At 37.1% G+C, this 24,350-nt stretch overlaps 1 protein-coding gene and 1 pseudogene across 14 annotated transcripts in view; both read right to left on the bottom strand.

Annotated features, from left to right (window-relative positions):
* The window catches only part of ZNF106 (zinc finger protein 106), a 62,020-nt gene that overhangs the window by 13,278 nt on the left and 24,392 nt on the right, over positions 1-24,350 (bottom strand). For 10 of the 14 annotated variants that reach the window (XM_089904759.1, XM_089904779.1, XM_089904763.1 and 7 more), the window contains 11 exons: positions 20,975-21,172; positions 15,469-17,640; positions 13,783-14,416; positions 12,554-12,623; positions 11,059-11,216; positions 10,918-10,978; positions 10,100-10,438; positions 7,339-8,119; positions 6,921-6,976; positions 5,677-5,822; positions 4,079-4,213 (listed from right to left, as the gene is read on the bottom strand). In XM_089904759.1, the coding sequence (XP_089760885.1) occupies positions 4,079-4,213; positions 5,677-5,822; positions 6,921-6,976; positions 7,339-8,119; positions 10,100-10,438; positions 10,918-10,978; positions 11,059-11,216; positions 12,554-12,623; positions 13,783-14,416; positions 15,469-17,640; positions 20,975-21,172 (4,750 nt within the window). The other 4 variants (XM_022587355.3, XM_089904791.1, XM_022587360.3 and 1 more) reach the window with 4 other exon arrangements.
* On the bottom strand, positions 20,817-20,937 carry LOC115803498 (U2 spliceosomal RNA; annotated as a pseudogene).

Here is a 24,350-nt window from a genome sequence, read left to right as displayed (position 1 = left end):
ACAGGGCCAGTTACATAGTAAGTGCTCAAGATTGAATGCTGTTGAATGATACTAAGTGACTAAAGGCCCAAGTTTAGCTTTTTAAAGAGGTCTGGATACAGACATTAAAATCAAGACAGTTATAAGTAGGACCTACTTGTCCCATCCTATAAGTAGGATGGGACAACCTATGGGTTGGATGATAAAAGCTGTAGACTATCAAAGTCTTTGATCTCTTCCAACCTTCTTTCATACGTGAAAGAGTCAGTCTTTTAAATTACTTTCCCCACATAAAATTACAAATATAAATGCTGCATATGCAATTGTAAAATAAAGGAAAAGACAGTGAATATGCTCAAATGATAAGATATATGTTGCCTCTGGCTAACCCATTCATGTGAGATCATTTTGTAATTTTATAGGAGAAATGGAATACGTTGCTGTAATAAAAAAACTATTGGTGCATGCAACAATAAAGATGAATTTCAGACATTATAGCGAGCTAAAGCTAATGTGAAAGAATACATCCAGTATGGTTTATTATGAAGTTCAAGCACAGACAAATATAATCTATAATGACAGAAATCAGAACAATGGTTTTCTTTGGCTGGGGGTGGTTAGTGGAAGGTGTATGAGGGAAGCTTCAGGGGGATGAAAATGATCTGTGTTTCAATCTTGGTGGTGGTTAAACAAATGTGTATCTATGTAAAAATTCATCAATACTTAATGTATACTTAAAATTTATGTACTTTACTATATAAAGTTACACCTCAATTTCAAAAACTAAGAATTTTTTTCACTAACATACAGTCCCACTATGCCAAACACTACTGCGGGTTAGAACCCTTAAAAACACTGAAAAATCTTTTAAAAGTTTTTGCTAATTTTATAAGTCAAAATGGTACTGAACTTCTGTTTTAACTTCCATTTATTGACAAGACTGTTATTTTCAAATAGTTACTTGTATATTCTCTTTCTAAAGAATTTCTGTCTTTCAATTCATGTGTAGGGATTTTACTATTTCTCTTCTCAAAGGTGTAAGCTCCTTACAACATATATTAACCCTATGTTTACCCTGTCCTGTTACAACTATTTTTCCCTCTTTTTACCTAAGACAATTTCTTGCCAAAATCTGTTTACAATTTTCAACAGACTTAAGTATTACTTCCATATAATAAAATTCACCATGTTAGATATACGTTTCATTAAGTTTAGTAAAGTATGCAGTTATGCAACCATTACCACAATCAACTTTCAGAACATTTCTAGCACTCTAAAAAAGTTACCTCGTACCCTCTTTCAGTCAGTCCCCACTGCCATCCCAGGCAACTCTGATAGTTTTGCCTTTTCTAGAATTCCATATTAAGAGAACATTCAGTATGTAGTCTTTTACATATGACTTCTTTCCCCTAGCATGATGTTTTTGAGATCCATCCATGTTGCTACATGGATGAATAGTTTATTCCTTTTTGTTGCTAGTATTATTCCACTTTTTATATACCACATTTATCCATTTATCAGTTGATGGATGTATTGATTAATAACGCTGTTATGAGGTTCCTTCTTACATTCAGGATATTTGAAATTTGTGGCTTCTCTTTGTTTTGATCAATTTAGCTAAAAGTTTTTTTTAAATTTATCTTTTCAAAAAACTAGCTTCTGGTCTCACTGATTTTTCCCTATTGTGTGTCAGTTTTATAAATTGGTGGTTTCCATTCTGCTCTTTATTATTTCCTTTATATATCTATTTCGGGTTTAACTTTTTCTTCTTTTTCTATTTTCTTACAAACTCAGATAATTGATTTTAAACTTTCTTTTTTTTCTAATATAAGCATTTAAAACTAGAAATTTCCCCCTCAGCAATGCGTTAGCTATCCTACAAATGTTAAGCTGGATGCTCATTTTCATTTAGTTCAAGATATTTTCTAATTTCCTTTGTGACTTCTTCTTTGAATCATGGGTAACTTAGAAGTATGCTGTTTCATTACCTCTTACTTGCTGACTTCCAAGATTTCTTTCTCTTTTTTTTTTGGTGGATTTCTTTCTGTTATTGATTTCTAACTCCACTGTGGTTGGAGAACATACTCTAAATGATTTCAATCCTTTTAATTAAGATTCTCAATAAGACTAAGACTTATTTGATGACCCAGCAATGGTCTATACTGGTGAATGCTCCATATGCACTTGGAAAGAATGTGTATGCTGCTGTTTCGGGTGGCAGAGTCTATGAATGTTAATTTTTTTTTTAACTATAAATATTAATTAGATCTTGTTTGTTAATGGTATTGTCCAGTTCTTCTACATCCTTGATGATTTTCTGTCCAGTACTCTGTCAAGTATTGAGAGAGGTGTTGAAGTCTTCAACTATAATTGTGGATTTGTCTATTTCTCTGCTGTAGTTCTATCAGTATTACTTTACATATTTTGGTGCTGTTATTACATACATATATTTCTAATTGTTCTATCTTCCTGCTATATTGACATTTTTATCATTATGGAATGCCACCCTTTTCTCAGTAGTATTCCTTGTCTTAAAGTCTATTTGCCTGATAGTAACATAATCACTCAAGCTCTTTTTGTTATTATTTGCATAGTACATTTTTTCCATTCTTTTAATTCAACCTACTTGTGTCTGAATTTAAAAGGTATGTCTTGTAGACAGCACAGATTTTGATGTTTGTTCTTTAGCTAGTCAATCTCTGCCTTTTGATTTTAGTGTTAATTCACATTTAATATAATTATTAAATATGGCTAGATTTAGACTCCAATTTGCTTTCTATTTGTCTCATTTTTATTTCTCTGTTCCCCCATTTCTGCCTTGTTTTGCATTAAACAAGTGTTTTTTAGTATGCCATTTTAATTCCTCTATTAAATTTTTTAGCTGTCTTTCTTTGCTTTATTCTTTTAGTGGTTGCTCCAGGGCAGCTGTTCTCAGAGTGTGGCCCCTACACCAGTAGCATCAGTATCACATGTTAGAAATGTAAATTCTTGAGCCCTATCCCAAGCCTACTGAATCAGAAGCTCTGGGAGTGGGGTCCAGTAATATGTGTTTTAACAAGCTCTCCAGGTCTATCTGACACACACTGAAGCTGTGAGCCAGCCTTCTGGAGATTACCTCTTTAAATTGTAACAATCTAGTTCAAAGTAAAACTGACTTATCCCCAATAAAATATAAGAACCTTGCACCAGCACAATTCCATCCTCCCTTTCCTTTGTGCTCCTGTTACCACACATTCCATCTATATATGTTAAAAACCTAATCTTTGGTATTATAAATTTTGTCTTAAATAATCAAATCTTTTAAAGAATATATGTGTGTATATATATATTTTTTAAATTTATTTATTTATTTTTGGCTGTATTGGGTCTTTGCTGCTGTGCACGGGCTTTCTCTAGTTGTGGTGAGCGGGGGCTACTCTTCTTTGCGGTGCGTGGGCTTCTCACTGTGGTGGCTTCTCTTATTGTGGAGCATGGGCTCTAGGAGCATGGGCTTCAGTAGTTGTGGCACGTGGGCTCAGTAGTTGTGGCTCACGGGCTCTAGAGCACAGGCTCAGTAGTTGTGGTGCACAGGCTTAGTTGCTCCGCAGCATGTGGGATCTTCCCAGACCAGGGATCAAACCCATGTCCCCTGCATTGGCAGGCGGATTCTTAACCACTGTGCCACCAGGGAAGTCCTATAATACATATATTTAATGCTAATGATTTTCTCTCATTTCTTACAATACATTTAGAAAATTCTTTCTCAGAGGAGATATCTACTTCTATGTTTTCAGGTTTAAAAAAGTTAAACATTTTGTTTTCTCTCTAGTATTAATTTTGGCATATGATATGAAAATAAAAATCAAGAGTAATTGTTGAAAAGATCAAAGGAGGTATATTATTAATAGTAGTAAGTGAAAAGATACTGGTGGAGAGAGACAGAAAACATGGTTTAGATCTAAGCCTCATTTCTTCCAAAGGCTATCCAGGGTACTGGAGTAAGTTCAGAAGCAAGAAAGTGAACAGAATGAAGCATCTGTCTCAGTGTCTCCACTCTACACAGTAAATACAGTCAAAGTGTTTCAATATTATCATGTTTGATTTTGCTGGACCCACTTACCTTAACATTATAGCAGCGAATGGTGTGATCGCTGGAACCAGTGTAAAGGGCAGCATTCTTCCCAGAGGTCTGAGTAACCAGGAGGCAGTTCACTTTGGAGGTATGGCCCTCAAAGACACCAATATACTTCCGGCTCTAAAGTCAAGCACAGTTCAGATCATTACTTGTGGATATAAATGGATTAGATAATGCATTTCCTCAAAAAAAAAAAATGATGCTAAAACATACAGTTCATTGTTGTAGCCTCAGAGTCTAGAATATTACCTGGTATCAAAAGGTGTTCAGTAAATACCTGTTCACTGAATACCCAGCAAACAGTCACATGTACTGAGGTACCTGCAACTATATGTTAACTGAGCCGTAAGTTCGTTTGGGTTTTTCCATAAGATGTTACAGAAAAACCTGAACAAACTTTTTGGCCAATCCAATACTTAGGGCAATTTGCTATAAGACATATCAGAATTTTAGTTAACATCTAGGGCAAGGCTCTCCAACATATGGACCAAAAAGCTAGCAAATCCAAACTATAGCTAATTACCCAGTAAGTTCCTGCATTTGATCAGTATGCAGAGAATGTGCCACAATATTCAAAGACATGTCAGATGCCATCACAGGTCTAGTGTTCCAGGTGTGGTTTCATAATGGAACATCCTGTTGTCTCTGTGCACATACTGTTATATATTTAGAATGTACATATATACCTATACTTACCTTTCAGTTCAGAGTTAGAGCCAATTCCCCAAATCTTACAGTCACACCTCCTGGTACCATTGCTTCCTTCCTTCAGTCATCCCTGTTGCCCTCACATTATTAGGCTAAAGGAACCTATATACCTGTTGCCTACAGCAAACATTTTCTCAGTCCATCATCTATCTAATCTTTTGATTTTCAAGGACTTCATCAGTTTCAAATACTTTCACCATATTTGTTCAAACATAGTGTTCCTAAAGTTTCTTGGCTATCGTTGTGGATAAACAGAATTAGTTTGACGCATACCAGACTCAAAACTCAAAAGTCCATTCTATGAAAATGGAGAGTAATGAGCATCAGATTATCCTAAGTGTGGGCTAGTGGAAGACCGTTGCTCTTCTTAATAACCGGGATAATTAATCAACTCTCAGGGAAAATGCCTCCTCTTATATTGACTACTTCCCCAGTACTCACTCTATCCCTTCTCTATTATGTAGCAGCTATGTGACAGACCTCAGCATCAACTCCAGGGCTGGGACCTGACTGTTGGGAGCCTATTGTTATAATCCCATTTCCTTTTGCCAAGTGACTGTTCAGAGAGGAAAGCACAGGACGCTTTTTTGGTGGTGGGAGGGAAAAGAAACCCCTGTGGCTACTGACATCTATCTGTGAGCAGGAGGAGAACTTGCTTTAGTAAAAGGTGATATCAGAGAAGGCAGAATGGAAATAAAGAAAGAAATTAAGTCTCCAGTGACCCCACTGAGCCGCTGGATCAACTGTATCTAAAGTTAGTCTAAAGCCCACTCCATCTCTGGACAGCAAATAAACTCCTAGTCTAAGAGAGAGCTACTTGGAGTTTCTAAAATCTGCAACCAAGCAAAAATATTCAAATTGATGTATCAACTTACCACGAGATTATAAACTCGGACAGTTTTATCTGCTGAACAGGTATACAGTAAATTCCCAAATATCTGAATTGCATTCACTGCAGCTTGGTGCCCCTCAAAGCTCCCTTCTGTGGGCTCATCATCGTCTCCTGGCTCTGAAGATATTTCTAGAAAACAAGAATATGTTTCAGAGATGTGTCTGCCTGTGTCTCAAAAGATACTAAAAAATTTAAACCATTATGAAAAAGTGGTCTCTGGATTCTCCTTAAAGCCTAGGTCCCCCAGCAAAACACCACATTCTCATTAGTGATCTTCATTATGAAGATTTCATAATAAAAAAAGGCAGGGAAGACCTTTCACTTCAGAACAAGATACTTATATAGTGAGCTTTGAGTGATACCCATAAGGCACCAAGTATCTCTCCACATCCAGTTTCCTCTGCTGCCAGTTATCTTGTTGAGTAAGGCATTATTATTATTATTTTTTTTTTTTGCGGTACGCGGGTCTCTCACTGTTGTGGCCTCCCCCGTTGCGGAGCACAGGCTCCGGACGCGCAGGCCCAGTGGCCATGGCTCACGGGCCCAGCCGCTCCGCGGCATGTGGGATCTTCCCAGACCGGGGCACGAAGCCGTGTCCCCTGCATCGGCATGCGGACCCCCAACCACTGCACCACCAGGGAAGCCCAAGGCATTATTTTTAAGTAGTTCCTTCTCAAAGCAAAACCCCCCAGAGCCAACAAAACCTTAATACAATTGTCCCTTGGTATCCAAAGGGGACTGGTTTCAGGACTCCCCCACCCCCCCACACACTGAAATCCACGGATGCTCAAGCCCCTTATATAAAACGGTGTAGTATTTGTATATAACCTATACACATCCTCCTGTTTACAGCTGACCCTTGAACAACATGGTTTGAATTGTGCAGGTCCACTTATACACGAGTTTTTTTCCCCAAGAAATGCATATTACACAATCTGCAGTTAGTTGAAGCCATAGATGTGGAACCGAAGATACAGAAGGCCAACTATACTAATTAGGTGAACACGTAAGACAGCCAGGTAAGAGAGATGGGAGTAAGAAACTGAAATGCCAGGATTTGAGGATTTAGGAATACCATAACTGCTGGTCAAAGCAATCCTCTTGGTAACAAGCCCAGTACCCGTCCCCTATTGTATAAGCATATTTAAGTAGATTTAAACCCTGGCTCTAATATTTACAAGACTTTTTTTCTGTGATTAATTTAAATAAAACTGAACAACCAAATACCTGAAGAGTTCTTTGATCCTTTTATGGAGGAGATCACAGTCTGAGTTTCTGCCACACTACAAAATAACAGCAAAAGTCTTCTTAGCATCTGTGTGAACAGGCCAGGCAGTAAAACTTATATTTTCCTGACTCAAAAGATTGTTCTAAACAATGGACAAAATAGCAATGATATAAGAGATCGGTTTTTCCATCTGAAATTTCTATATGAAAGGAAATAAAAGTACAGTAAATATTTACAACACAAATGAGAAAACAGAAAATCTCCATTGCTAAGGTTTGATTCTTCCATACCCATTATCCCTACTGATTTTCTATAAATATGACTCTTTAAAAAAATTCTGATTCAGAACAAAAAGTTCTATTTTTCAAGAATAGAATGGTGAAAGTTGTTCTGATTGGACCAACACGGTGTCCTTACCTTACAGGGATGCCATCTTTATAACGGGTGCCAATCTCACTGGTAGAGCTAACTTCATCACAACCAGAGCGAGAAGTTTCTAATGAGTTTAGCTCTGTGGAGTTACGAATATCCTTTTTAGATGGGCTGTCTGGTTTCTCTTCTCCAGTTTCAGAAGAATCAATGGCTACCACTTCTAACTGAGGATTAGGAATTTCTAGGACTTCCAGAGACGAGTCACTATCTGGTTCATCTCTGACACTCTCTTGTTCTGGACCAGTTCTGCTATCTTCCCAGGTGGAGGTTGTCACTTTCCCCCCTTTAGTGGACTTTCCAGTTTTTACTTTCCTTACAGGTTTAGCAGTAAATATATCCTGTTCAGTGTCACTGTTCTCAGGAACATGGGCAGCCCGCAGAGTTTTCTTCTTCCTAAGTTTCTTCTTTTTCTTGTTCCCCCTAGCTTCAGCTGATGTCAGAGTGGACTCTGCCTGTTGTTCTGGATGGTCAGCTGGAGAGTGGGGCTCTTTCTCTAAAGGGGTTTCTGAAGCAAAGGACAATCTTGGAAAAGAACTGGTACAGGCTTCAGACCCGCTGTTGCCTCTGTTTGGCTCTTCACCTTCTTTATTTATGCTAGGAAGACCAGCTGATTGGGAAGAGGGATTGTTCCCTCTGTTTCTGGTATTTCCTTGCTCCACAGAAAACTTCAGTTCTTGGCTAGGCTCATGGAATCTCTCTGTTAGCTCTGATAAGGACAATGCTGCAGTGATAACTGGATAAACTGGACTACTGTCACTGATCTCTCCTGAATTGAGAAGGAAAAAAAGAATTATTCCATCGTTTTTGTGTCTGGTATTTGTAGTCATAAACTACAGTTATCACTGATTGAACTTCTACCAAATAATGACATTTCGATATGTTAACAACTTTAACAGTCATGGTTTAGTTATCTCACCCCTCAGCTTCCCATAACCTACACATATTTCTATTATATATACTTTGCCTTGCATTAATCTCACAAATTACATGCATGTCTTATACCCTACAAAAGCTCCTTTTATGGGCAGGGATTGTTTCTATTGATCTTTTTTCTTTCTTGTTTGAAATGTCCACATATTTAACAATGTGTTTTATTCTTAGTAGACACAAATATCTATTTAGCTAAAGTGCTTTCACCTTTATTTCGTAGAAGTTTTCATTATGCATTTTACCTGTATATCATCCAATTTAGCTACATACTAGCAGTTAAAAAGTCAGCTGACTTAAAATGTCTATTTTCTTTGACTTAGTTATTTCATGTCTAGAAATTTAAACTGATGAAATAATCACAGACATACTCAAAGACATATACAATGCAGTGTTATACAGAATACAAAAAAAGGAAAAAACGTAAATATTCAAAGATTATATAAATTATTGTATATTCATATTATGCAACTTCTGAAATATTATACAACTAGTAAAATAGTGTTTTAGATGAATTATTTTTATGACACAGGAAAATGATCATGATAATTAAGTGGGAAAAAAATCAAGTTATAACAGACTATGACTTGTCCTTTGTATAAAGTCTCATGTAAGCACATAAACATTTATAATTTTAAAAGACTGAAATATATAACAAAATAACAAATCCACATTTTTATAGTTTCCCAATTTTTTACAATGAACACGAATTAGTTTTGCAATCAGAAAAGGAAATAAAATACAAGCTATTTTTGAAAAAAATACTACTAGTTTTTAAAAAATACTAAATAGTATCCATATAAAAATAACATAATTCAATATGAAAGATAATATACATCTGATGTAGGTATCAATGATTAGTGTTGCAACAGATAGCAAAATGTAGGATAATTCTTCAGACTTTTTGTTTTTGCTCAAAAAAAAAAAAATCACACAATATCAGTTTGCTTCTTTCATTTTAATATTTATTTATTAATTATTTGTTTATTTAGGCTGTGTCGGGTCTTAGTTGCAGCAGGTGGAATCTTTAGTTGCAGCTCACAGGCTTCTTAGTTGCAGCATGCGGGCTTCTTAGTTGCGGCATGCGGACTTCTTAGTTGCAGCATGCAGACTTCTTAGTTGCGGCATGCATAGGGTATCTAGTTCCCCAACCAGGAATCAACCCAGGTCCCTTACATTGGGAGGGTGGAGTCTTACCCACTGGACCACCAGGGAAGTCCCTGTTTGCTTCTTACTTAATTTTCAATGTAGCACCACTGTGGTTATGCAAACTTCAGATGAGATTTTAAATAGCTTGGAAGTTATTCTCAAATGGTAACTAGGTTAAGAATTATTTTATGAAGAGAGTAAAAACCCTGGCTATTTCTCAAAAACACCCAAGTTTCTATTAGATGATTCCAAACCCCAGAGCCCTCTGCCTTTCATCATGGCCACCTGCTCCTCAGGTCTATATTAACCCTAGTTTGTACTTGAAATGATAAAGATAGTTAAGTAATGAGAAATTCAGAGGATATATCTTATCTAGAAAATTGACTAAACAACTTCAATGCCATTTATCTCACAAAAACCAAATAATTCTGCACCAATCCTAATAAATGAAACCTGTTAAGTGCTAATCCAAAGTCACTTCAGTAATCCTACATTAGAGAAAATTAGAAAAAGGTTACCAATATTTAAATAATCTTCCTAAATAAGAAAACTTCAAGAAAAACTGTAATAACTTCAGTTTTAATGGGCAAGTATGATGTTACATCACTGATATAAAACTGCCGTAGACCCACTACAGGGTTGCCCTTAACCCAGAGAAAAGTTTACATACTATTAGCTTGCAGTAATTCCTTGGACACATTGCAAGCAGAGCCTTGTGACACAGCATTCACATTCTCATCCTGTTCAGGAGACATGGGCTCTTGTTTAATCTGAACTGATGAGTCTGGAGCAGGAACACTGCCATGGGCTTGGAAAGTAGATGCGATTCCTTGGAGAGGGGCTCCAGTGGATGACGGAGACACAAGGGAAGATGAAGCCTCCAGGAAAACCGGGAAAAAAGGAGTAGGCAGCAGTGTGGCATCAGCAGATGTTTGAGATCTAATGTTCCTTTGTTCTTGTGTAAGGTTACAGGGAACCTGGTCTGGACGCTCAGAAGGTTCATATGTTTCTAGAATGGGAAACATACACAAATGCAAAAATGTTATCTAAAAAGCCACTCATTTCTGAGCCAATTTGTATTTTTAAAGATTACAAGAGAATTTTAAAAACCCTCATAATTCTTTAAAATAGATTATTATATAAGCTATATTATATATAATATATATTATATTATATATATATAACTACCAAAGAACAGGCATTAATATTCCAATTTTTCAGATTTTAAGTGACTTATCCAAAGTCACATCGGTACTAAAAGAAGAGCCAAAATGTGAACCCTAGTCTTGGGACTCCTAACCCAGGACTCTTTCTGTAACATAAGCATTTTGGGGATATACAGTCTCACAGGCCTTTCTATAGAAGGATGAAACCAAGGAGACACGAGAAAAATCATATTAACTTTTTCATAACATTTTAATTCCCCTCCACAGAGAACCAAAAAGTAACAAGTTACAGAGGGTCCAATCCATCAGATTCTCTGAATACCTTGTAATCCCTGTAGAATCTGTATTCTATGGGTCCTCAGGGTACTCATCTCCATAGTTATCTAAAAATAAAGTATTTTGTTAAGCATTTTTAAATCCAACTTCAAGGTGATCCATTTTCACTAGACATTCCATCTGCTACTACCTGCTGCTTGAGCATAAGTAGCCTCTGAACTTCAACATAAGCTGTCTGAAGAGCTGCACGGGCTTGCAGAAGGTTGTTATCCATGCACTGCAATGATTTGCTTAGTTCTTCCTCCCTTAAAGAAATATGCAGCAGCTGGTCAACCTGAGAACGTTCTGTCAAAAGAAACCATAAGGTTCAGTTTAATACTGGAGACTTCTCATTAATAATACAGTTCCTCAGAAGATGGAACTGCATCAATTGTCTAGGACAGGCCTTTATTTTCTCCCCACTAGGTCACTGGAAGGAGACTCATCAAATTTTACAAATCATGTAGTCAAGCCTGATGCTGTCAAAAACCAAGCCTCATGGTTTCAAGCATACCACCACATGGTACCAATTTACCAAATCACCATCTTCCACCATGACCCTTTCCAAGCAAAATCTCTGCCCCAGGCAAATCAACTCTTGTAGGTTTCATTTCCCATGTTCCTTTATCTACTACCCTCTTCACCCAAGGCTTTGGCTTAGATTGGGCCCCAAACCTGAACTGCTTGCACTCTCTTCCCGATTCATATTTTTCTAGTCTGTTAATTTAAAGTAGTTCTCTTTATTACAAAAGGCATCCTGAAGAAAATGTAGATTTGAAACAGTACACTTAAGTTACTTTAAATAAAATGTTCTACTATGTGCACGTATTTGTCATCTTTATGTTTGCCTCTTTCCCATTCAATACTCCAAGACCTCTCCCCTAAACTCCAGACCCACATATCCAACTACCAACTTGATACCTCTACCTAGGTGTCTCTAAAGTCCTTTAACTCAAGGGATCCAAAAGGGAACTCACCATCTTCCTCTACCCTCAATCTGAAACTCTCATGGAATTTTCTAGCTCTACAAATAATGCCATCATCCACCCAACTGCCACAGCCAGAAAATGAGGTCACCCTTGACTCCCACCTTATCTATCACATCCAATCACCGAAAGTTCATCCAATCACTTCCTGCACTAGCCTTTATACCCTAACGGTGTTAGAGTCAGTGTAAGGCAAGAGTCATAGAAGCATATCAGTCAGGGAGCCACACTAATAACTTCTCTACTTAACTCACATGAGAAGAGCAACCAAGATGCCTCAAAAATGGAAAGTGAGAGAAATGGCTATAAATGACCAAGAGGGATAAAATTTTTACTAAATGTCCTATTCCTCTTCACCCCACTGAAAAGGCCCAGTGACACTTTCTAGCTATACACTGAATTCAGTTTGTCCAAGATATATACTAACTTTAGCTTTCAGGTCTAGGTGGCATCATATATTTCTTCTACAGCTGCAACTGGATATAGTAGGAAATCAAACTTTTTCTATGCCCTTAAGCAAGATGACAAAAATATCAAATATAAATAAATAAATAAATGGGCATTCCATGTTTGATAAGCTACACTCTGTATCAAGTTGTAAAAAGGCTGAATTGCTGTAAGAACAATTTCTTTCTGCCAGAATATTCTATACTATACCTTTCTTTCCTTTAATCTTCCTTCTTTTATTTTTTCTCTCAAGACTTGGGAGTTCAGGAGAAGATCCATCCTAAGGAGATAAAGAAAATTGAATAATATTAAATATGTAAAGGCCATTATCCAGGAGGGGAAGAAAAGAACCAGTTCTAAGATAGTCATACATTATTCTTCATTATTGCTACCATCTCTAACAGGGCAGTAGGAGTCTCATGAACATGGTATGAACTCATATTATTCGAATGAATGTATCTGATTAAAAAAAAAATACAATCCAAGGTCAAGTACCTCCCTAGCAACCTAGAGGGATGCTAATCCCACAGGGCTTAGGCAAAGCATATCACCTTGGTAAAAGCTAATAATACATGTATCTGATTTCATAGTTTCTACTTTAGAATTCAGCAAGAAAATCTTTACAACCAAAAACTCAACAGCCTGAGACAAGCCCCAAGACATTAGCTTTGTCATAAGACAATCTCTCATCCAATAATATCCACTACAGCATCTAGCTCAAAGGAGCAGAGTTGGAATAACTACTTTGTTATATTGTCCCAATATTAAAGGAAACAGCCCATTTTCACAGTGACAGATTCCAGACTATATTACCACCAGCAACTCTTTCTTTTCAGAAAGGGTTCCTGAAAGGGTTAGGCAATATTAACATCAGAGGTGCCAAAAGAGAAGTATCAGTGAAGTAATGGATTCTAAAAAGACCAGGCTGGGTAACTTAAGTACAAAAGATAGAGTAACAGAGACTAAGACTATGCTCATATAGATGTACTCTCATAGTATAAAACTACCTTAGTGTTAAGCCTAGTAGTCCTGGGTCCGACAAGCACACATGCCCTACAAATGCAACACTAGAGTACCTTTCTTCAGCAGTACAGAATGCATCATGAAAACAGATAAAGTTACAGCTGAAGATGTGGCTCATTCCTTGGTCAGGTGATACAAAGAATCATTGGCTTAGATACTAGTTTTAGAGATGACTTCATATTTTCCTAGTACTATACATTCATATTCAATTACATCTAACTTACTAGAGTTACTCAGTTAAAGAATCCAGTAGGATAAGAATATGAAGGTAAGAGTAAGCTTCAGAAATCTTTTATTCCAGAGTAGGGAGAACCACAACCCCAGATACCCAAGAAAAATTAAACAGTTAAGTCTTTCTAATTAAGGCCAAGTCACCACATGAAATGTTCTACAAAAAGCACAGGAATCATACTCACTCCAGTGGCTCTTCGTTTCTTTCTAATATTCTGGACATCATTTTGTTCAGCACCAGAAGTACAGCTACTGTCTGTGGCTGCATCTGTCAAACTGGAGATTGCAAGGGCTAAGGATGCATTTGATGATAAAGAGTTTCCTTCTCCATTACTCTCCTGGGCATTGTGACTCTCTGAAAGTGGTGTAGAGCTCTCCTGGCTGTGCAGGTCTTTTGCCAAATGCATCAAAGGTATCGTATGGTCAGATGATAATTGAGCACTATGTCGCCTTCGAGTAGCAACATTTTCAGCTCTTTCACCTGTTCTTAGGGAGGCAGCTAGAGGTGTCATTTCCTGCTTAAGGCCCATGGTTGTTTTTTGACTCTGTGCAGACCTCAATGAGTTATTAGGTGAAAATATCTGCTGGGGCTCATTTTCTTTGCCTGTAGCTTCCTCACTGAAGAAGCTAAACACAGAAGGAGCCCTGTCCATGATCACACTGCTCTCTGAAAGGCTTCGCTTCCTTGCCAACCCAGGGGATGAAGAAATGGAAACACCTTCCCACTGGAATCCTTCTAGACTGGACAGATCAGGCTCCCCATCCAAATCCAAGGCCTCTTGTTCATTTTGAACTAGAGGCACCATTTCGATGCCAAACCTCGAGAAAGAAAGAAAAGGAAAAATAATTAATCAGACATGGTTGGGAGAGGGGGCACCACTTAACGTGCCAGACTCTGTTAAGCACTGAGGTTACAAATATAAATAGATGGTTTCTGCCCTCAAGGAGCATTAAGAGTTCTAAACATAAAGTAAGTTAACTCTATTGTAAGTATTATAATGTAACAAGTACCAAATTAGATATTTGTATACAGCTATATACAAAAGGAGGGAATAAAAACTGAGGGTTTTATTTAATATGGAGCTCTAAATCAACAATAAATACGTAATTTTTAACAGCAAACAAATAAAAAATAAACAAAAATGTTTATTAAGCATTTACAAGCAGCAGACACCATGCTAAGAACTTTATAATCTCAATGATACTCACAAGTTACAGGAAAAGAAAAGGGGGCACAATAAGTATGTTATTTCGACACGGATAGAAATTTAAGCCTAGAGGGCTATGTAATTATAAAGCAGGATGATTTTCAAGTAGCAAACCTATGTTGAATGCTGCTTTACCATTCAGAAAAGTTTAGTGCCTCAACATAAGATGAAGAGCCAAACTATTACACAAGTACTTAGGAGAAAGTATTTTGTGATCACAAATACAAATGCCCAGAGCAAATACAGAAGGATAACCATCCACACGTTCTAAGTAAAAGGTAATGAGAACAGTTATACCTAAAAGTTGTACCACTCATTAAGATCTATAGATAGATACAGAGCTATAGATTGACCTTTTTTACGCTGTCACTTTATGGCCCCTATCACCAAAGTGCTAGATTTCTAAGTTTTTTCTTTGTCCCTACTTCATTTCTCAGAAGTAGGTGTGCTTCTTTTTAACCTGAACTCCCTGCTAGGAAACACCTTATTCCATTGGTTATAGAGTAGGCAAGTAGTCACTCCTGGATATTTAAACCAGACATCTACAACGTATATTTTTTGCAAACATTTAATTAAATTTAACAAGGAGAATTCTCTTGACCAGAGTCAAAGGGTAAGTTTAAAAGAAAAAAAGGGAAATGGATACTGAAAAGAGGCACACACCTGGGTAAGCCTTTGCCTAGCTCTTGCTTTTTCTTGGTTACTTGCTGAATGACCTGTTCCCAGTTGACATTTCTCCGAGATGCATTTAGAATCTGCCGGAGGGTTGGCTTGAGCCCAGACTCCTTCTCTGTCTCACTCTTTCGATGACCACTGATATTGCGGATGCGGCGAGCACTATTGAGGTTTGGCTCAGGAAGGTGTGCTCCAGTTTTGCTCTTCAAGCTAATGTGACGGGTTAGATCTCTCTGGAGTGAGGCAGGAAAGCCAAGCTTACTTAGCTCAGGCAGGAGAGGGCCTGAGGGCTGACCTATATCGTTTTTTTGAAGCTCAGCATCCAAGCTAGTAGTCTCAAAGCCTTCTGTTTCATAAGATACATGAGATTTAACAGGGTCATCAACCTGTGCATCTTCTAGAGAGGTTTTCAAATCTAGCAGTAAGTCAGAGTGTGGGCTGGCTACAGATGTCATTTGTAACTCAGATTCTTTCTGGTGAACTGTTGAGTTACATGGGGAAGTCGATGGTTTTCTAGATGTTTTCAGGTTTTGGTCATCCCCCCTTTTCTCATCAGCAGCATGAGTACTGCAGGATAAAACTTCTGTAGTTGCAGAACCCAGGGTTCCAATTTTTGTTCCATCCTTTTCTGCATCAGATATCTCTCCATCACTTTCATCTTCTAATGCGTCTACTTGAAACTCAATCTTCAAAGATCCTTTTTCAGACTCTTCTACATTCCTACTTGCTTTTGCATAATTCCTGGTCCTTTTAGAAGCGCTAAGAAGTGGATTTTGCAATGACTCATTACACTCTAGCACATCTTTGGCTTTTTGTAACGTATCACTTAAATTTTCATCAGGTTCCCTGTGAGTTCCAAATGCACTTTTATGCCCTTTTAAAACACGAGGACCTGAATTTCGCATTTTGGATATGTAAGAACCCTTATTATTTTCCACTGTGGGTTTGTTCAAGGGGTTTGAGTGTTCTCCAGGAAAAAAAGAATTCGTTTTGGTGTTTTTTGAGGGATTCTTTGAATCTTGCTTTTGAGGAGCTGATTTAGTGACTGGAATTGGAAGGAGTGGGGATTTTAGCAATGGCATCTTATTTAAGGTATGCTCTTGTTCAGGTTTTTCTACAATGGGGCCCTCTCTCACTACCTCATAGGAAGCAGTGCAGTCAGAAGTGGCTTTATGATTAAGAGATCTAGTATGTGTTTCTTTTTGTGTTTTCAGTGTTGGAGAATTATTTCTTTCATCAGTTTGGGGCTCTTGTATTCCTGTGGTTATCAAGCTAAAATCATTATCTATCGTTTCCAACTTGTTACCAGTGACTTCTTTCACTCCCGATTGTAAATCCAGAGTCTTCTGGGAGGGGTAAGGAGTCCAGCGACGGAGCTTTTCCCTTGCCACACTGCCATTCTTCCCACCAATTTTGGAAGCTAAGGTATCTGTTTGTTTAGTGGCTTGGCTTTCCAGATGCTCAAAATTGAAGTCAAGTAAGCCCTCTGAAGAAAACTTATCACTTGTAAATCCTTCAGAAGGACCTCTGTATGTGGCGACTGCACCAACTTTGTCATTTTCTTGCCGCTGCCACTTATATCTCTCTTGATTATATTTGTTTGACTTAGATTTCTTGTTCCATAGCACAGTCACGTCTTCCATTTGACAGTTAGAATTTCTGTTTCTGCTTGGTTGAAATTTGTCTCCGGGGCCACTGTAATTCCAACTATTTGTGCTACGTACACTGGATTTCCAGTTTCCGTTACTGCTGTTCATATGCCGACTGGAAAAGCCACCTGTTCCTTCAGAATGCCAACTGGAATTCCTTCCTGTACCATTATGATTCCAATCTACCATTCCACTATTTGAATGCCAACCACCTCCAGAATTACTATGGTTGTGAAACCAAGTTGAGGAGCCTCCTGCAACACCCTTATGCCACCCAGAACATCCTCTTGATCCACCACTACTCCTCGAAGAATGTGGGAAGCTGTTTTTCCTAGTATTATTATAGCCATCTTTCTCCCATTTCCGGTCCCGCTGAGGAGGTCCACGATGATGCCATGCTGGCTGACTGTAGCTCTCTCTGTCTTGGTAAGGAATTCGGTCTTCTCGTCTCCGTTGGGATCGCCTGTCATCAGAGTTTATTTCTTGGCTGCTATTGGAAGGTTCATCTTGCCTGGAAAAAAAAGTCTTTCATTAGTGATTTAAAAGAGTTCTCCTGGTCCCTCTAAAGGCATAACCCACCAAACTTCCGCTCTGCCTTCCTCCTCTGTTACCTAGAATATGTAACAGAAACTACTTTTATTTCAAATAGTAGATGCTTTCATATCTTTAAATGATATAAACTTATATTTCACAATTTATTGATTAGAAATTAACATCTTGTGTCTCCTATCACCCCCCAAATATTAAAAACTTGACACATTTATACTGTCTTCCCTCTCCTGCTCCTGTTTCTCTCGGCATATTCTGGGATTTTGTCCCTATCATCCAATTATTATTTTTATATTATACAATTTTTTGAAAATAAGAACAAGTATATTTTGTAGCTATGGTTAGTTATCATAGTTAATACAATTTAAATTCACCTGCTCTTAATACCATGATTTCTTCAATAGTTGGTTCTTTCTGAAAACCCAGTTTCTTAACCTATTTTAAATGGTGAGATTTTACTTTGCATCATCACTTTCATTAATAAACACTTTATTATTAAGTACACATTCAGTGACTGTTAGTGGTAAAAGAAAACTTTTATGTATAGTTCCTCTTCCTGAAGGGCTTATAATCTAGCTAAGGAAATAAGCAGGGTCACAAACAGGAGTAAAATAGCACGTAACAAGTAGCACCCACAGTAAGTGCTATAAGGAGCTCCATGAGCTAGAGCTTTTTATAAAGAAGCTACAGCTGTTTCAACTATTCATGTTACACAAGGAGCTCACAGAAACGTGAATAAATTTAAGCAAACATCACAGGAATAGGCGTAAAACCATTTTTCTCTAAAAAGCGCCTATAGTATGCCTAGCTCAGTGCTTAGCATGTGGTATGTGCTCAAAAAATTGAATAATACTAATTAAAATGTATTGAGTACCTACTTATCATAAGGCATTTAGTGCTAATCACTTTACACAGATTATCTCATTTAATTTTCACAACTCTGCAGCAAGTAGCATTATTACTACTTTTTAGATAAGGAAACTGAGGATTAGAGAGGTTAAGTAACTTGCCTAGAGCAAGATAGCTAGTTAGTGTTACGGCAGAGGTCTGAACCTTGGTGTCTGACTCTAGAGCTCTTTTTTTAAAAACTGAAGTGTAGTTGATTTACAATTCTGTGTTAATTTCTACTATACAGCAAAGTGATTCAGTTATACATATATATGTATATATATATAAATATACATATACATTCTCTTTCATATTCTTTTCCATTATGGTTTATCACAGGATACTGAATATAGTTCCCTGCGCTATACAGTAGGACCTTGTTGTTTATCCATTCTATATATAATAGTCTGCATCTGCTAACCCCAAACTCCCAGTTCATCCCTCCCCCACTCTCCCCTCCCCATTAGCAACCACAAGTCTGTTTAGAGCCCACATTCTTAACCACTAGACCTTGATAGAATAAAAATCTCAAAGTTTCGGCAGTTGGGTTCCCTCCTTAAATTTTAAACTCAGTATTGACTTTAACTGGCTTTAAAAGCTTTGAATGTCTGTAAGATTTTGGACACAAATTGGAATTTCCTCCTTTTTCACAAGACGGAATTAAAAGTTAATTTACCTAAAAGTTCAAACATCCACTTACATTATGAATTACAACTATTTCTAAACAGGAGACCCTAAGTCCCCAAGTGACAAGTGCTACTACAGATACTTGGAAGATTTTTATACCACCATTAACCAAAATTTTTTTTTTTGTTTCTAGGCAGTATGAAACTTATGACATCCAAGGAGATCACTGACTTGGCTCTACTAATTATGATCCAGAAATGAGGAGAATTGGGCAATTTAAGTCAGTCACAAAGTAAAATTCCTAGATCATCATGAATTGGCTAGGTCAGGGGGACAATAGCATGCAGCTAAACCCACAGCCCAGAAAGAATAATATAAACTAAAAACCTCATGAAGGAAAAAAGAAAAAAACCTCATGAAGAAATAAGTAGATGACTTTATAAATAGGTCACCAAAGAGGCATATAAAAATGATCAAAGAATAGTATCTACAACATGAATGTCTAATTTACTGAGAAGCTCTTTTACCCTCTGACTTAATGTTTAATCATTTACACAGATAAGCTAATAGTGGCACAAGAGTGTAAGAACAAAAATAGAAGTTAGTCTCCTAGAGGCTCCAACACCCTAAAACAAGAGTAAACTACAGCTATACTGAAAGTAGTGAGAATGTCATTTGAAGGATAAGCAACTAAATAATTTAAGAACCATGTTGCTACGGACATTTTAAAACTAAGAAAGTCCCCTTCAAGGACGTGTTCAAAAAACTTTTAGCATATAGAATAAAAACTACTTCTTTTTTATATTTAAACCTCTAACTGAAAATGAAATACAGACCAGGGATAACTAGTATTCAAGAAGGATCTTTAAAATTTTTATAATTTGAAATGTTTTTTATCATGTTCTAGGACTTAAAAAATTACCCCACCTCATAACTGGTTCTATATCTCTTTTACTCATATCTGAAATTTTCTGCTTCATTAATTAAACTCTTCAGACCACAAATCAGTAATGTTAAAATACAAAACGCTAATACCTGAATTATATATTTAGGTATGAAATTATGTAGTACAAGCTATAAAACTTCTATTGCTGAAATGATCCTGACAGTGTCCAACTGAATATAAATTTATTCAATAAATATTTACTGAAGAAATTAATAATAAAGGGATAAATCAAATTTGGTAGAAGCACCATGTTAATTCACATTAGGCAAAACAATTTTTTCCTAAGGGATGAAATAAGAAATGCCATATAACATACTCAAATGAAGCTTATTCACTAATACCTTCCACTAGAAAATATGGATACCAAATAAGAATTTATTGGTATCCAAAACAATTTGGAACTAATAAAAACAGTTCTAAACATAGTTATCAACATGGTAAAATTCAGATACATAGCCTAGCTTTTAGGTAGGGTCAATACTGAGTTTTGGGGTTTTTTTTTAAGGAGTTAATACAGTAGTTCAAGAAAGCATTCCATTGCCTTTTATAAATAAGACAGCAACTTCAAGGTAAACTTTATAATTAAGATAAATAAGTCTGTGGCACAACTTTGTAAATCAACTATACTTCAATAAAAAAACAAAATTTAATTTTAAAAAAAGATAAGTCTGAATGCTATAGGCTGAAAAGAATGTAAATGGAAAATGTATTCTCTACTACATTCTGTTTCAGATAGGCTTTTTAAACTGATAAGAACAGATACTACACTTGATCTTAGCCAAAAGGCCGAGAAGCGATCAGATAGGCTTTTGAAAATATCAAAATTATTACTTACCGACTTTGTTCCTTCCTTTGTTTTATTAACTGAACGAGTTCCTTGTCAAAATAATCTTCCTCTTCTTCTTCCTTTCCATCATCTTCTCTTTCCTGGGCATCAACATTATCTTTGTGCAATTGGCCAGAAATGTGCTTTGCATACGCAGAAAGACCCACTTCTGTGACCCCGCACACTCGGCACTCATGACTACTGTCCCTAGGGAAAGAGGCAGATGAGGGACATTCAATTCTCCCCACTGGCATGGCACACTCACAAGATCTGTTATAGTTTCCTCTGAAAGACACTGCACACTTTGGCACAGTGAAAAATTAGTTCTAATCAATTTCAGTGCTCCTTTCATCACTTTTAATAAGTTTGTTCATAAGTTACTTTTGAAATGAATTAAAGATTCTTTTCCAGCAATCAAGAGGCAATACACTTTAGAACAATATAGTTTAGGAGGAGAAATCTTCTTGAATTGCTGTACTTAAAACCTTGCCAGAGGAAACGTGGTGAAAGGGGAGGCAGGGCGGGGGGCTCAGAGCAAACAGAAGTTGCTCCCGAGCACACCCATGGTGCCAGCTGCACTCAGAAAGCCTGGCGACAGCTCTTACATTTAATCTCTGGCTCAAAAGCTTTCTCCCAGTGAAAATTAAGGGGTGGAGAAAAGGGTAGGCGGTGTAGCCAATCACAACCTGGTAACTAAATCGGAGCAGCTGGAGCTCTGCCTGGAATGTGAAGATTCCGGACCCCAGGGCAAATGATACTAGTAGTCTCAGCAAACTTTTTTGGTCGGATGATACATGTGATCTACATTCTGCTTCAGAAGGGCTTATTTTAAAGGGAATGGAAAGCATTTCAGTTGTAGGAAGTTAACAGCTGTGCTAGGCAAATGGTTTTTCTCAGGTTTCAGAAAAGAACACCATTTAGAGAGAAGTATAATCAGGTTCTCGGTTAAGAAAGATAATTGGGCAGGCGTTTTCTTCTTTTACTTTACACACTTAATGGTATATCTCATACTTGGCCAGTTTAAGAAGCCAAAGTCTTGAATCAATGTCCAGAGCTGTAGTAGATGAATAATTTAACTGCTTTTTTAGCTACCTGAGTCCCTTGATTGGTTCAGCAATCTATGCAGTCATTGATGAGAAACACCTGAACACCATGGGCACATGTGTAATAAATGGACAGTAATATCCACTCAATAATCCAAACTGGCTTAACTCTATCACTTGTCTTGGGTTAATACTAGTGATATTTTTGCACTTCCTATGCCATTCTATAAAAACACACATACAAAGACATGCTGTCTTTGATAAGACAGACAGACACAAGAAATACATACACAACACTGCTTCATCTTCCCCTCACATACATCCAACAAGACACGGGCAGAATTCACATCAGTTAGCCAGAAGAGACCCTCAAAATTAAGCACCTCATTTACTAGAAGATGGTTTCTGTTACAGATCATCTGAATATTCATTAAAAACAAAAAACTTACTGAGCAACTACTAAATTCCAGGAAACAAGCTAAGTACATGGTTAATGGTGACAAATTATAAACAAACAATGCCCAGTAAGTAAACAAAACACAGTTTTTTACTTGGTACGAATCATGAAAAACACCTCAGACAAAAGGAGAAACTTCATAAGTTTCCATCTTTTTTCTTGACTTTGTACCTCAAATGCTCTGGAGGCAATACAGTCTTTGACATTAAGATTCATTTTAATGAGTTCTGACCAGATTCCCTGAATTACCCTGAATATCGATAGTTTAATTCATTCTAATCCTCCAGGAACTTAAATACATTATTTTCGCTGAGAGTTTTCAACTGTATTTTACTACAACTATATAGTTAAAGAAAAATAATCCTCAACTTTCTTCAGTTTACCTGGGATATCCACACTCTTCTCTGAAGCAATTAAAATTAAGGTAGTTCATTCAAAGTGAATGTTAACTTGTAACAGAAAGCAAGCCTTTTCTCACAGCAACACAGAATGAAGTTTAAAATGTATATATAGGGCTTCCCTGGTGGCACAGTGGTTGAGTCTGCCTGCCAATGCAGGGGACACGGGTTCGAGCCCTGGTCTGGGAAGATCCCACATGCTGCGGAGCAACTAGGCCCGTGAGCCACAACTACTGAGCCTGCGCGTCTGGAGCTTGTGCTCCGCAACAGGAGAGGCCGCGACAGTGAGAGGCCCACGCACCGCGATGAAGAGTGACCCCCACTCACCGCAACTAGAGAAAGCCCACGCACAGAAACGAAGACCCAACAGAGCCAAAAATAAATAAATAAATTTTTAAAAATGTATATATAAATAGAAATCTATCCCCAATGGGCAGCATCAGAAGAATCTGAAGACTAACAAACTTGGCATACATAATTTACACTATAATAACAACTCAAATCAACTGAATTTTCTGGTTAGAAAATCTTTTGGGCTTTAAACTCTCTACAACTGTGGAAAATGTTTTTAGTCCACTTTTCTACCTCAAAGTTTATAGAACGCTAAACCATATATTGCAGTACCAGGGACATCATTCTAAAAGGTATTCTTGAATAAAATCCCTGATTTTATCCTTAGCTCCAAAATGCAGAGAATTTTTTTCTTTTTCTTTTTTGGCTGTGCCGCTTGGCATGCGGGATCTCAGTTCCCCGACCAGGGACGGAACTTGTGGCCCCTGCAGTGGAAGCACAGAGTCCTAACCACTGGACCACAAGGGAATTCCCACAGAGAATTTTTCATATGTCCAAACCATCAAAATCCCTCTTTAAAAGACGTAATTGGAAGATGACACTGATTTTTTAAAATATTAAGGAATGTAGTATAAAGTAGAGAGTAACTAACTCTGTTAAAAATAAATATCCATAATCATAAACCCACATATTTTGCAATTTCCAAAGCACAAGTATACGTTGGACATGTATCAAACGCTCAAACACAGATTTTTTAAACATTTTTGCTTTCATTGCAAGAAAGAGTATTAACCGTAATTCCAAAGTTACTTGATAGAAAAATACCTCAAGATCCTACCCAGAAGGGTATAGCAATAAGTGCAACATAAAAGTTAACACTAAAAACACAGATTTATCAAAACACAGAAATCCCTAACATTTTTCTTATAAATGAAATCTAGTTTTTTTTTTCTTTTTTTTAAAGATAAGCTTTACAAGAAACTTCAAAAAGAGAAAAGAGAGAATCTACATTTATACTGAGGAAGAGCAGGATAGGTCAACCACATCTTGTGAAAATTCAAATGTGTCTGTGTCTGGAGTCAAGCATATTACAATATGCATTCAGGCTCCCAAATAGGGTGTTTGGGAAACTACATGTTCTTTAAAGCTAATAGCAAATTAAATAATATTTGAATGATGCTATTTTCCAATTTTTT

Source organism: Delphinapterus leucas, chromosome 2 (assembly GCF_059928025.1).
Source record: "Delphinapterus leucas isolate spDelLeu-1000000601 "Yukka" chromosome 2, BTC_Dleu_Yukka2, whole genome shotgun sequence".
NCBI lineage: Eukaryota > Metazoa > Chordata > Mammalia > Artiodactyla > Monodontidae > Delphinapterus > Delphinapterus leucas.
Note: the sequence above shows the minus strand (reverse complement) of the source record. Positions and strands in the feature narration are given on the sequence as shown.